The sequence below is a fragment of the Danio rerio genome, chromosome 5 (assembly GCF_049306965.1).
Source record: "Danio rerio strain Tuebingen ecotype United States chromosome 5, GRCz12tu, whole genome shotgun sequence".
NCBI classification, from domain to species: Eukaryota; Metazoa; Chordata; class Actinopteri; order Cypriniformes; family Danionidae; genus Danio; species Danio rerio.
In genome coordinates, this window is record NC_133180.1 from 35,107,062 (window position 1) to 35,119,836 (window position 12,775).

A 12,775-nucleotide genomic window follows, 5' to 3' on the forward strand; every position below is an offset into this window, starting at 1 on the left:
CTGTCAAAAGTTGGAGGTCAGGAAAGGTTTTTTAAATCTTTGTGAAATGTTATTGCACTATGAAATAGCTGTTCAAAAGTAGAATATAATTTATTTTAATAATTTATTCCAGTGATTTTAATGATGAGTAATCAGCTTCAGTACTCCAGTCTTCAAAGTCATATGGTCCGTCAAAAATTTGTCTAATAATAATAATAATAATAATTATTATTATTATTATTGTTGTTGTTTTGTTGTTGTTATCATTATTATTATTATTATTATTATTATTATTATTATTATTATTATTATTATTATTAAAAACAATAATGACTGGAGTAATAATTTTATTTAAAACTAAATACAATAAGAAAGCAGTTATTTACAATTTTAATAAATATTAAGTATAATGCTGCTTATCTTGCTTATTGGTTAAGTCCACCCTTGATGTGTTGTCATTCATTTCAGTTTATGTGATGACTAGTCTAGTTCTGGCCTATTCTTAGAAGTCTATTAGATTTTTACTGATAACCTAAATTTTGCCTTGTTTTAGCCAGGAGGACTATGTTTAGATGTCTGTTAGACATCTCTTAGACACCTTTTAAAAACAAACAAACAAAAAATGCTTGCTGGTATCATGCCTATTTAAAATGAACCGCCTTGTTGTTTTCCTTATTTGTAAGTCTGTGTCTTCTAAATTATTAATTGTAATTGCTAAAAACATTTCACACAAATCAGAGAAGTATACAAGTATAATTAAAAGTGGAAAAAAAAGAAACTGACAAGCAAGTAACAAATTATTCCAAAAAAGCACACCCTCCAAAGCAAAGAAACTCAAACTTTAGATAAAGCATAGAATAGAGTGTAAAATTTACACAGTGGTCATTGCAAACTGTTTGTGTTGTTGGTTAAGATCTTCATTATGTTTCAGAATAAATATACAAGCTTTCATTAGTGAAAAGGCCAGATTTATAGCAGGACTGAGCTTTATGCTTAAAGTATATTAGTTGTTCCCATGAAAGTGCAAGAGTTGTTATTTTCTTCTTGCAGTGCTGCTAAAAGCTGGATATTACAGCAATTACTACACCGTTTCCAACTGTATTTACCTCTGACAGCTTGTGAATTGATCACCACAACAGTTTCTTAATATGAGGTGGAAGCAGGTTATGTTATAGGCTGAATTGCTTTAAATGGGATTTCTTTTGTGCTTACATAAGAAGGTTTTACAGCAATAACTGACTATTGAGACCCTATTGAGGGTTGTGTGAACAACATGAAAAAGATTACAAAACAATGATGGAGTCACGACACTTGTGTACATGTGACATTATGCACAAGCCACTTTATTTGACAATGTTTTCCGCTAAGCTGAAGCCTTTTATTTTCATAGAAGTTTTTTACTTTTGCACTGATTGTTTTGACGGGTAGGCTACTTTCTTGCCAGAGTGACAAGTAAATGCATGTATTTTCTCGTGACTCATTCATACAGAGGAACATTCTTTATTTGGTTTATCTTAAATTGACTAGGCCTAGCAGACCTTAATGAAGAGCTTGGCATAAATAAACAAGTCTGATGTGTGTGCTGTTTTCTCTAGAAAAACACCAGCTTTGTATTATAGCAGAAAATGACAGTTTTCACTATTATTTCTCTGCTTTCTGCTCTCCAGGTTAACAGAGAAGCACGTTAATCCATCTGTATCATCATTTGAGTTTCTCCGCATGCTTTACAATCTGACAGCTCTACATATCAGTAATGCAGGAGGCCAGAACTGTAAGTCAATGTTCATATACAGCATTTTCCTACTCTGCCTGAAGCTTTGTGTGAATTTTAGTATTAACTTTCTTTAAACTTGAACAATCTGTGAAGTAAAAAAAAAAAAAAAAAAACTGGTGTCATTATTCTCCTCAAAGTTCAGCAGTGGCATTTTAAGTAACTTAAACTAGTAAAGTTATTAGAATTAACAAATTACATTCAACAGACCATGAATTACCCCCAATAACTATAAATAAGTCTTTTCATAGCAAATGTATTGTTTTAAAGTTGTATAATAATTCAATTTCTGTACTGAAAAATCACAAAGAGAAATCAATGTGGACCAATACAAACAGCGTGAACTCAAAAAAGCTTTTTGCACAAATATGATTGTGATAATTAGTACACATAAAAGGGGACCTTTTTTATAAAAACAAATTTTAAAATGGGTTTAAACATATCTGTGTGTCAACAGTGTGTGAAGAGTCTGCACCAATAGCCTAGTGGTTAAGTGCGTTTACATATAGCACCGTGGTGCTCACGGCAACCCGAGTTTGATTCCCGGCTTGAGGTCCTTTGCTGACCCTTTGCCTCTCTCTGCACCCAATACTTTCCTGTCTGTAACCGTCAGGGCTCTATTTTGACGGTCCATGCGCAGAGCGCAAAACGCAGGGCGCAAACGCTTTCAGGGCGTGTCAGGACGCGTTTTTTGCTAATTTAAGGATGGGAAATCTGCCTTGCGCCGCGGCGCATGTTCTAAAAGGGTTGAGTTTATTTTCTTAATGAGTTATAGGTGTGTTTTGAGAATAAACCAATTAAAATCTCATCTCCCATTCCCTTTAAGAGTCAGCTGCGTCGTGCCAAGACGGCATTCGCTTTTTACATGACGCAAAGTAAGTCTAAGTGGAAATAATGAGCATTTCACAAGCAAACAGTTAACAGTTAACATTTTTTAACAGAAAACTGTTAAACAGAGCATCTACTGCGTGAGAATGAGAGATAATGGATCACTTTCACTTTCGCTCTTGGATAGGGAAACCTTTACGCACAGACATCAATTAGTCTATAAATAAATACTTTTGTTTGTTAAGCGCAAATATTTGTTTTAAAACTATTTCTAAATTCAGTTCTAATTTCCAGCAAACGAATAAATGAATAATAATAGCAAAATGTGCTCAAAAACCTGAGTTATATCCTAAAACACATGCTGTGCCCCATATGGTCTAAAACCTGACAGGTGGGCAAATCTAAGCTTGTTTTAATAAAACAAATATAAATATGGATATAATAAATAATACTGCTAATAATTATAACATTATACAAAAGCAAATTGTTATGAATGAACTGAAAAAGCCTCCCGAGATGAAGAAGACATAAAAGCAGTGATTTTTCATATTTATGTAGGCTAGAAAATAATGTTTTGTAATATTTTAATCCTTTATATTTATATCCTATATCTATTCTTATTATATACTATATATATATCCTTAATATTTACATTTTTCATATGTAAAGATATTTGCCTATTGCTTTCTTGTGTGTATTAAGCAGTGCGTAAGCGAGGCGCAACTCTGCGCCGGAGTTTAGACCGGGTTAGTTTTGGTCTAATGAAAAATCTATTATAGTTTCTCAAAATAGCAACGCACCAGCGGTCCGCCTCAGAACTCCTTCCTTTTTAGACCAGAACGCCTATCGGCGCAAAAATGAGTGCTAATGCATTTGCTATTTAAAAAGCGTAGCGCAACGCCTCAAAACGACTCAAGCTGAAACTACCAAAAGACTACTGCGCCACGCATTGCGCCACACTGCGCCGGGTGTATGATAGGGCCCTTACTTTCCTTTCAAAATAAAGGTGAAAAACCCCTAAAAAATTATTATAAAAAAAAAACAGTGTGCGAATATAGCCAGACTCTAATGTTAAGATTGATTAATTCTATTTATAATTACACTTAAGAAAAACAGTCTAAAGAAACACTGACATTGACATTTTCCTCTTGTACATGTCATCATGTCATCAGGTCTAAAGTCCAGCACAGAGCAGATAGTTGTGCGCCTCGCTTACACATTGCTAAAACAAGCAGGATTTACAGCAATTTGCAAATTTTTTTTACAAATGAAAATAATTTAAATATTAATTATTACAAAAGTTATTACTTTCCACATAAACATAAAAACCAATGCCTCCATGCCCCTGTTACTTATGACAACTTGCTTTTGTATAATGTTATATTATTATTATTATTATTATTATTATTTATATGCATATTTATATTTGCTTTATTAAAAACAAGCTTAGATTTGTCCGCTTGTCAGGTTTTGGACCATATGAGCCACAGCACGTGTGTTTATATATAACTCTGAAATTAAAACTGAATTTCGAGTTTTAAAACAAATTTTTGCACTTAACAAACAAAATTATTTATGTAGGCTAATGGATGTCTTCAATGAAGTGCGTTCAACACGTTTCCTTATCCAGGAAATTGAGAAAAAGAAAGTAAAAGTAAAGGTCGATTGGAGGAGGCTTATTCTTTAACCTCGCTGCAGACGGTCTGTTTAACTGTTTTCTGGCTAGTGAAGCTTTCAGTTTTTTCACTTACAAAGTCTGCCATGTAATAGCAAATGTGCCATGGCATGACGCAACTGACTCTTAAAGGGGATGGGAGATGAGACTATAATTGGTTTGTTCTTAAAACACACCAATAACTCATTAAGAGAATAAGCACAATTGTTAGACCACCTGTTAGACCATGCGCCAAGGCTCAAAGCGTATTTTTCGGTCCTTGAAACAGCAAAAGCCCTTAATGCTTTTTAACTACGTCATACAGTACATATACAGTAGGTGTTTTAACCTCATTGGTTAAAACACATATAGACTATGAACATTTCCATATGTATGTGTGCTTACAAATTTGAACAATATCTCAATATCTTAAGCATGCAAACATCAGGTAGCCACTAGGCTGTTTCTGAGCTGACCCCAGACCAGTGAAATGGTCCACAAAGAAATAGAACATACACACTCAAGTTTCCTACCCAAGGCTCAGCAACTCAAAATCAAGGCTCAGCTCAAATCCAACTCTCAGCAGTCTTATCAAAACTGGTTAAAAACTGGTACAATCTACATCCAAACTGGCAGCTTACATACAAAAGAATTAACTTTAATAGATTAACACATAAAATGGCACGTAACTCAGGTAACAGTTTCTAATTCTTCAAGAGTCCAGGTCTACTCAAGAGGTCTCCATGACCTCTGACCTGGCTGGGTATCCTTATGAAAACAAATCAACTGGTATACAGAAAAAGCAATGACACTGCAGTGGGATGACACTAAGGTCATCCTATAGTCTTAAACATTCAGCTTTATTTATAAGCATAAAGGCATAAGAATTTATATGTGTTACTCCATCCTGGAGCGCATATCCATCAGAAAACCCACACCATCAAAACTTACCCCACACTAAAATCTCACAACACACAATATGTTTGTAAGGCAATCTTATTCTTAGTATTCCTAATTTAAGTTAAAAGAGGTGATATTGTGTGTGTGTTTGCGCAGAGATTGGCACAGAAATTAGACTAAAATTCAATCATTGCAAACTAAAAGAAATGGATTAAGCCTGCCGATAGGAACATGCATCTCAGAGTTGGCAAAATGGACTGTACTGTAATCAGTGATCGATTAGAAGTCTAGAGGAGCCTGCAAGTTTTGTCGAACCCCTCAATGCTTTCCTGGCTTGTTATTCTTGTAGTGATTGTTTTTTATTTTTCAATGATTTCCATGCTCTTTAGACAGAATTGCAAAATAACATCATTGAGACACGTGCAGCGATGGGCCTAATCAACATGCCAAGTGGAAAGCATCACCCACTGGAGAACAATATTGCTGAGTGTTTTTCATTCTGGCATTATTTTGGCTGCTTACTGGTTTAAATGTGAATTACCATAGGCTGTTTCCTCTTTAATACATTAATCATTTTTTAAAAAAAAAGTTTTCATTTTCATCCTGGAAAGTATAGAGGTTGTAAATGAAAAACATTGGCATGAGTAAATTTTATGTTTATTATATTATTTTTTATAATATTTATTTATTTATTTATTTATTTATTTATTTATTTATTTATTTATTTATTTATTTATTTATTTATCTATTTATTTATTTATTTATGTATTGTTTTTTTATTAACATATTATTGACTCCTGATAAATGGTTGCTTTTCATAGTAGCATGTTTAATTTTTTGCAGTTTTCTATAGGATTTTTTTATTAATTTGTATAATAATAATGATAATAATAACAATAATAATTGTTATTTATTTATTTTTTAACAATAGATTTAGAGACAGAAGAAATTAACATATATTAATTGTTGTTGCTTGTATTATTGTTTTTTGCTATTATCTTTATTATTTATAGAAACATTGTAGTACGAATTAACAAAAACTTATAAACAATACATTAATTATTCATTCATTCATTCATTTTCTTGTCGGCTTAGTCCCTTTATTATTAATCCGGGGTCGCCACAGCGGAATGAACCTCCAACTTATCCAGCCAGTTTTTATGCAGTGGATGCCCTTCCAGCTGCAACCCATCTCTGGGAAACATCCACACACATCCACCATTAATTTGTCTACACCAATAGCCTAGTGGTTAAATGCGCTGATATATAGGCCCAATTCCAATTCTACCCCTTAGCCCTTCCCCTTGTCCCAATTCTCTTTAGCTTTAAGGCTAAGGGGAAGGGGTAGATACCCTTCGAATGAAAATTTTTCAGGACCACACTCGAAACCAGAGGGTAAGAAACTTTCCCAGAATACACCAGCCACAACGGCAGGATAGTTGCACCCGGAAGTAATGAGATCCACAAATTACTATTTTTTGTCATTATTATGTATTTTTACTACAAACAAACAAGCACATGTTTAATATATTCATAAATGCATTTGTGTTTCACCATTATGTTTACCGTTACCATGAAAAAACACTAAAATAAAAGCCGCTAAATTTCCCGATCTATAATCCATAATAACAACTCCTGTATAGTAGTCCCACAACATTCTAACACTCGATGACACTCAAATCCTGTGAGAAAAGTCTAGTGGCTGGGAATGAGCTTTTACAGTGTCTGCTACAATGTTAATGTTGTTTTTGGTGCGTTTACATAGATGAATATGGCCACTGTGTAAATGTGCAGTATAGTTACGATCTTAGTGCCACATTAGATCAGAATCATAACATGATATATGCCTTTAGTGATTCCTGAAGATAAATACAAGAAAATAACACAACTGGAATAACTACAGCAGTCGCCATTGTCCGATCTCAAATTAAGCATCTGCTCCTTATGCTTGTCTGCTTGTCCTTCACTATTCCATCACAATAAAAGATGAAACCCATAAAAAATTATAGTTGTTTATATTATTATTTATTCATTAATTTCTGTTTAAAGTATTTGGTTTTGTTCAAAGAAAGAAAGGGTGTCACGGTGGTGCAGAGGGCCATTTTTTTTATTTTTGTGTGGAGTTTGCATGTTCTCCCTGTGTGTTGGCATGGGTTTCCTCTGGAAACTCCAGTTCCCCCTACAGTTCAAAAAGATGTGCTCTAAGTGAATTGAATAAACTAAATTGGCCATAGTGTATGTATGTGAATGCAAGAGTGTATGGGTGTTTCCCAGTGTTGGGTTGTGGCTGAAAGGGCATCCACTGTGTAAAACATGTACTGGAAAATAATAATTATAAAAATTAATAAAGGGCCTAAACTGAAAAGAGAAAGAAAGAAAGAAAGAAAGAAGGAAAGAAAGAAAGAAAAAAGAAAGAAAGAAAGAAAGAAAGAAAGAAAGAAAGATGTGCATAATTGCCATAGAAAAAAGTAAAACTCAATAAGTTCAACTTTAATCAGGAGCAAAATCAAAGCACTGAACATCATTACTCAGCAGACTGTAGTTGTAGAAAAAGAGAAAACTAGTATAAGAGAAACCTAAACTATTTTCATACCTGCCAAACTGCACTTATTAACACATGCAGTTTGAATTCAGCAGCGTGTGTGAGTGTGAAACAAACAGCTTGATTCGGTGTGATTGAGTAGAGGAACCCCATTGTGAATACATTTTCACTCTGTGTCTCTCTGTGGTCTGTTTTCTTCATCAAAGGAAGTAAATTACAGCTTACCAAAGAGCATAATTATTCCTCCACCGCATCCTGTGCTGACAGGTACTCTTATTGATTCTGCTGCACTAAAATACGTGCATGAGTTTTAACTGCTCTCCTGGGGCCTCATGTACGAAGACTTGCGTTGAAATCATACTAAAACAATGCATACAGTACGCACAAAACTGTAATGTGTGTACGCAGTAAAAAATTCAGATGTATGAAACACTTCGTACGCCGAATCCCACGCATATCCTCTTTGTACATCCGAATTAACTTGAAACTGAGCGCACGTAAACAAGCGCAAAACCCCTCCCTGCCTCCTCCCTCGTATGAATATGCTAATGACTCTACTTTGGCAAAACCAAACGAAGAAGCAATGGCAAAATCAAGCAAAAGGAGAAAGGTGTTATTTAAAAGTTTGTCCTCCGCAATTAATAAAAAAAGAAAAAAAAATCGAGTGAGAGAGCTGACGCTGGTAGTGGGGTCTCGTTGGACACCTTGTTGGAATAAGGTAATTAAGTGATAGTCGAGCGATTATCAGCAGCACGAGTGGCGTAGCTCTTGAAACGCATGGCGACATGTTTTGACTATCATTCATGAATCCGGTTCGAATCCAGCATTTGCCCAACTTATTTTTCATTTTTCCCCATTACATATCAGTGTGTACGCAGCACTGATACATGAGGTCCCTGCTCTGCTATAATGTACACATTATAATCAGTATGTACTGTATATGAACACACACACATGCAAAAGGCATCTCACATAAGAATAAATATAATTTTGTAACAAAACATAACAAAATGTAACATAACAAAATGGGCACAAAAAAATATTAGCTAACAAATATACAGTTTTTAAATGGCACCTGTTTTAGCCCTTTTTTTACAAGATGTAAGATATGCCTTTGGTGTCTCCAGAATGTGTCTATAAAGTTTCAGCTCAAAATACCCATTAGACTATATATTATAGCCTCCGGAATCTGCCCATTTTGGTGTCTGAGTATACTGTAGTTGTTTTTGTAGCCTGTGGCTTTAAATGCAAATGAGCTGCTTTTCCCCGCTCACTATTGAAATGGTAATATGTTTACACAGTATATACACAGTGATACCAAAAGTATTCAGACCCCCATACATTTTTTACTCTTTGTTTTATTGCAGCCATTTGATGAAATCATTTAAGTTCATATTTCTTCTCTTTAGTGTACACACAGCACCAGGGGCCCCTGCAGGATTTTATTAAATTCAGCACCGCCCCGTCCCCTTCCGATGGCTGTTATTTCAGTATTCAAACATTAAATCATGAATGCATCAAGTAAAATAAAAACAAATATTTTTTTATAATTTAGCAAAATTCTGCTCTTCTTATCTTTGTATTTTTATCATTTTATTTTTGTTATTTTTTTTATTTTATTGTCTTCATCATTTAAGCTTTAGACAAATTTTTGCTTGACATTTTAGAAAATATTTTGCGTAGCTACCCAGTATGTATTAAAGATCACCGAGAACAAAACAAAAAAAAACACACAGAAACATGTTAAATGGCCCCATTAATGTCCAACTTATATTTAACTGAATCATAAAAAGAAATGGAGAAAATTGCTCATTTTATTTTTTATAAAACATTTTAATTATTTATTTTTATTTTATTTATTTATTTTTGGTAAAAACAATACTTACATTTAAGAATCCATATTTATTTTATTTATGTATTAATTTGACTTGTTTATCGGTTCATATATAGGCTATAATTTAACTCATACAACAGTACCTTGGACAGCTACAGTGCCACTAAAGCTTTCAAACAAAAGTCCAAAAAAAAAAAAAAGTTTAGCACGTACGGTTGTCTCCATGTAGAGAATTCCAGGCAGAGAACGGTTTGTAATCGTGACATTCCAGGCTCAGTGGAGAAACAACCGTAACCGTACCGAAGAGTTCTTAGAATGATTTGGCACCATAGTGAAAATAATAATCAATTTAAATTATGTCACAAATAAATAATAAATAAAAATCAGCAGTTCCTAAGTATTCCTTTGCTGTGACACTCATATAATTAACTCAGGTGCTTGGGGAAACTTCTACTTAACTACCACTGTAACAAAAAAACTAGACAAATAACAGCTATGTCTGTATTGCGGAACATAATTTTGTACATAATATTTCTGTACAGTTTTCGAATGCGACTCTTTAAAATATATTTATATATATATTTTTTTAAATGTATACACCCTGAAATAAATTTTTAAATGTATTTTGTTATTTAAAGATTGCAATTTAATGTACAGAATTTCTTTACCACATATTTAACATTTTAGACAGAAAGAAAAAAGACAGTTTTTTTTTCCTTCATTTTTTTCCTGCATGAGCTGTTCAAAGCACACATAAACATTAGTCATCCGGGCCATGTCCTGATCTGAAAGTTGAGAAGTTGAGATGTGAGGACTTCAAGACCCCGGGGAAAGAATGAGTCGAAGTGAGAGAAATTTGATCTGTGTACAGTCTCCCTCTATCACTATTTATGAGGCAATGTGGATCTCTGGGAGAAACAAAGATCCACTCACCTTCACCGTGTTCCACCTCTCACCGCTCAGTCCTTATTGATTAATTCATTCCTTGTTCATTTATTCATATGGTGATCAAAGATTCTATGTGCTTGCGCCCAGTGGTCCTGATGTCTGTCTGTATGTAAGCAAAGGTGAGAGAGGGGAGCTTTAGCAAGCAGGCTAGCAAAGCTACATCGTGAGGGCAATTACAAGTGGAAGGGACGCCCCGATTTCACATTCAGCGGAGCTCCAAAATCCATCACAACAGCTGAATCACTCTCTGCTTTCAAAAACATACACACAACTCTTTCACGAGAACTCGGATTGGTTATTACGCATGATGTTTCTTACTCTTTAAAAAAATCTATTTTCAGTACTGTTTAGCAGCTTTGGATTGGTAAAACTTTAGAAAGAAGTTTAAGGTAACATAAAAAGTTTTAATTATTTACGTAAAATATGTAAAATTGTAAAATATGTTTTTTAATATATATCATGTTTTTTAATATATAATCATATATTTTAAAACACTTTGTTAGTAAGGTGAACTTTTATTCATTCTATCTTCAGTGCCAGTAGCAACTCAATGTAATAACTGCATGTAATATAAAAACTGTCATATGACCAGTGGTGGAGAGAGTACTGAAAAATCATACTCAAGTAAAAGTACCATTACTTGCTCAAAAAATGTAGTGCAAACAAAGTAAACCTTCCTTCATTAGGTCCTTTGTTCATTAATTTATTTGTTCATTTATTAGTTCCTTCCTTTCTTCCTTAGTTTGTTCAGTCCTTCCTTGAAACCTTCATTTATTTGATCCTTCCTTTATTCCTCCCTTTATTCGTTGACTCATTCATTTGTTCGGTCCCTCTATCCTTCCTTCCTTCCTTGCTTAGTTTGTTCAGTCCTATTTTGAATCCTTCCTTTATTTATTTGATCCTTCATTCATCCCTTAATTCGTTTGCTCATTCATTTGTTTGTTTGTTCTTATTTTCTTTCTTTTTTTCATTAGGTCCTTTGTTCATTCATTCATTTGTTTATTTTTCTGTTACTTCCTTCCTTCTTTCCTTAGTTTGTTTAGTCCTTCCTTGAAACCTTCCTTCATTTATTTGGTCCTTCCTTCATTCCTCTCTTCAATTTTTCACTCACTCACTCATTCGTTTGTTCATTCAGATTTTTGTTCCTTCCTTCAATAGGTCTTTTGTTCATTCATTTATTTGTTCTTTTCTTCTTCTTCCCTTATTCCTTCCTTCCTTGCTTAGTTTGTTCAGTCCTTTCTTGAATCCTTCCTTCGTTTTTGATCCTTTTTTTCCTCCCTTCATTTGTTCGCTCATTCATTTGTTCGGTCGTTAAGATTTTTGTTCCTTCCTTCATTAGGTCTTTTGTTCATTCATTCATTCGTTCATTTGTTCCTTCCTTTCTTCCTTCCTTCCTTCCTTCCTTCCATCCTTAGTTTGTTTAGTCTTTCCTTAAATCCTTTCTTTATTTATTTGGTCCTTCCGTCATTCCTCCCTTCATTCGTTCACTCATTCATTCTTTCAGATTTTTGTTTCTTCCTTCATTAGGTCTTTTGTTCATTCATTCGTTCGTTCATTTGTTTAGCCCTTCCTTGAATCCTTCCTTCATTTACTTGGTCCTTCCTTTGTTCCTCCCTTTATTCGTTCGCTCATTCATTTGTTTGTTCGTTCATATTTTGTTCCTTCCTTCATTAGGTCTTTTGTTCATTCATTCGTTCATTCATTTAGTTCTTCCATTCCTTGTTCAGTCCTTCCTTTATTCTGTCCTTCCTTCCATTCTTTATTTGTTCCATTTAGGGATTGTTTAAGGCTGTTTAGTGATTTCACTCATCATACAGTCGACATCCTTCATCTTCTCATCAGTGACGGTCAATGCGTGTAAAGATTTTGGACTTCTTGCAGATTTTTAATGCTTTCAAAAGGTTTGCTGCATTTATAAAGAGCCCATGTCTTGAGGGAGTTCAATATGATGTAATTTACTTTCTATGTGATTTGATTGGACAGGAATCACAGGACTGATTTTTCTACTCAGCCAATCATAGACAAGAAAAAATAAAGTAGTGACTGCAGGCTTTTGGAAAGTAATGGAGTAAAAGTACCGATACAGCACTAAAAATGTACTCAAGAAAAAGTAAAAGTACACAATAATAAATCTACTTAGTAAATTACAATTCCTGAAAAAAACTACTCAATTACAGTAATCTGAGTATATGTAATTTGTTACTTTACACTACTGCATATGACCCTTCAAAGGTTTTTTCTAAGAAGCTGATTTTGAATCTTATTGTGCACTAGTGTGGATGTTATTATGCATTGTTGTTATTTCTGTTATTGTCATTG

At 33.9% G+C, this 12,775-nt stretch overlaps 1 protein-coding gene across 1 annotated transcript in view; it reads left to right on the forward strand.

Annotated features, from left to right (window-relative positions):
* The window catches only part of lamc3 (laminin, gamma 3), a 136,138-nt gene that overhangs the window by 76,933 nt on the left and 46,430 nt on the right, over nt 1–12,775 (forward strand). The window contains exon 11 of the mRNA XM_682251.11: nt 1,647–1,750. Within this exon, the coding sequence (XP_687343.5) occupies nt 1,647–1,750 (104 nt within the window). The remainder of the gene's footprint in view (nt 1–1,646; nt 1,751–12,775) is intronic.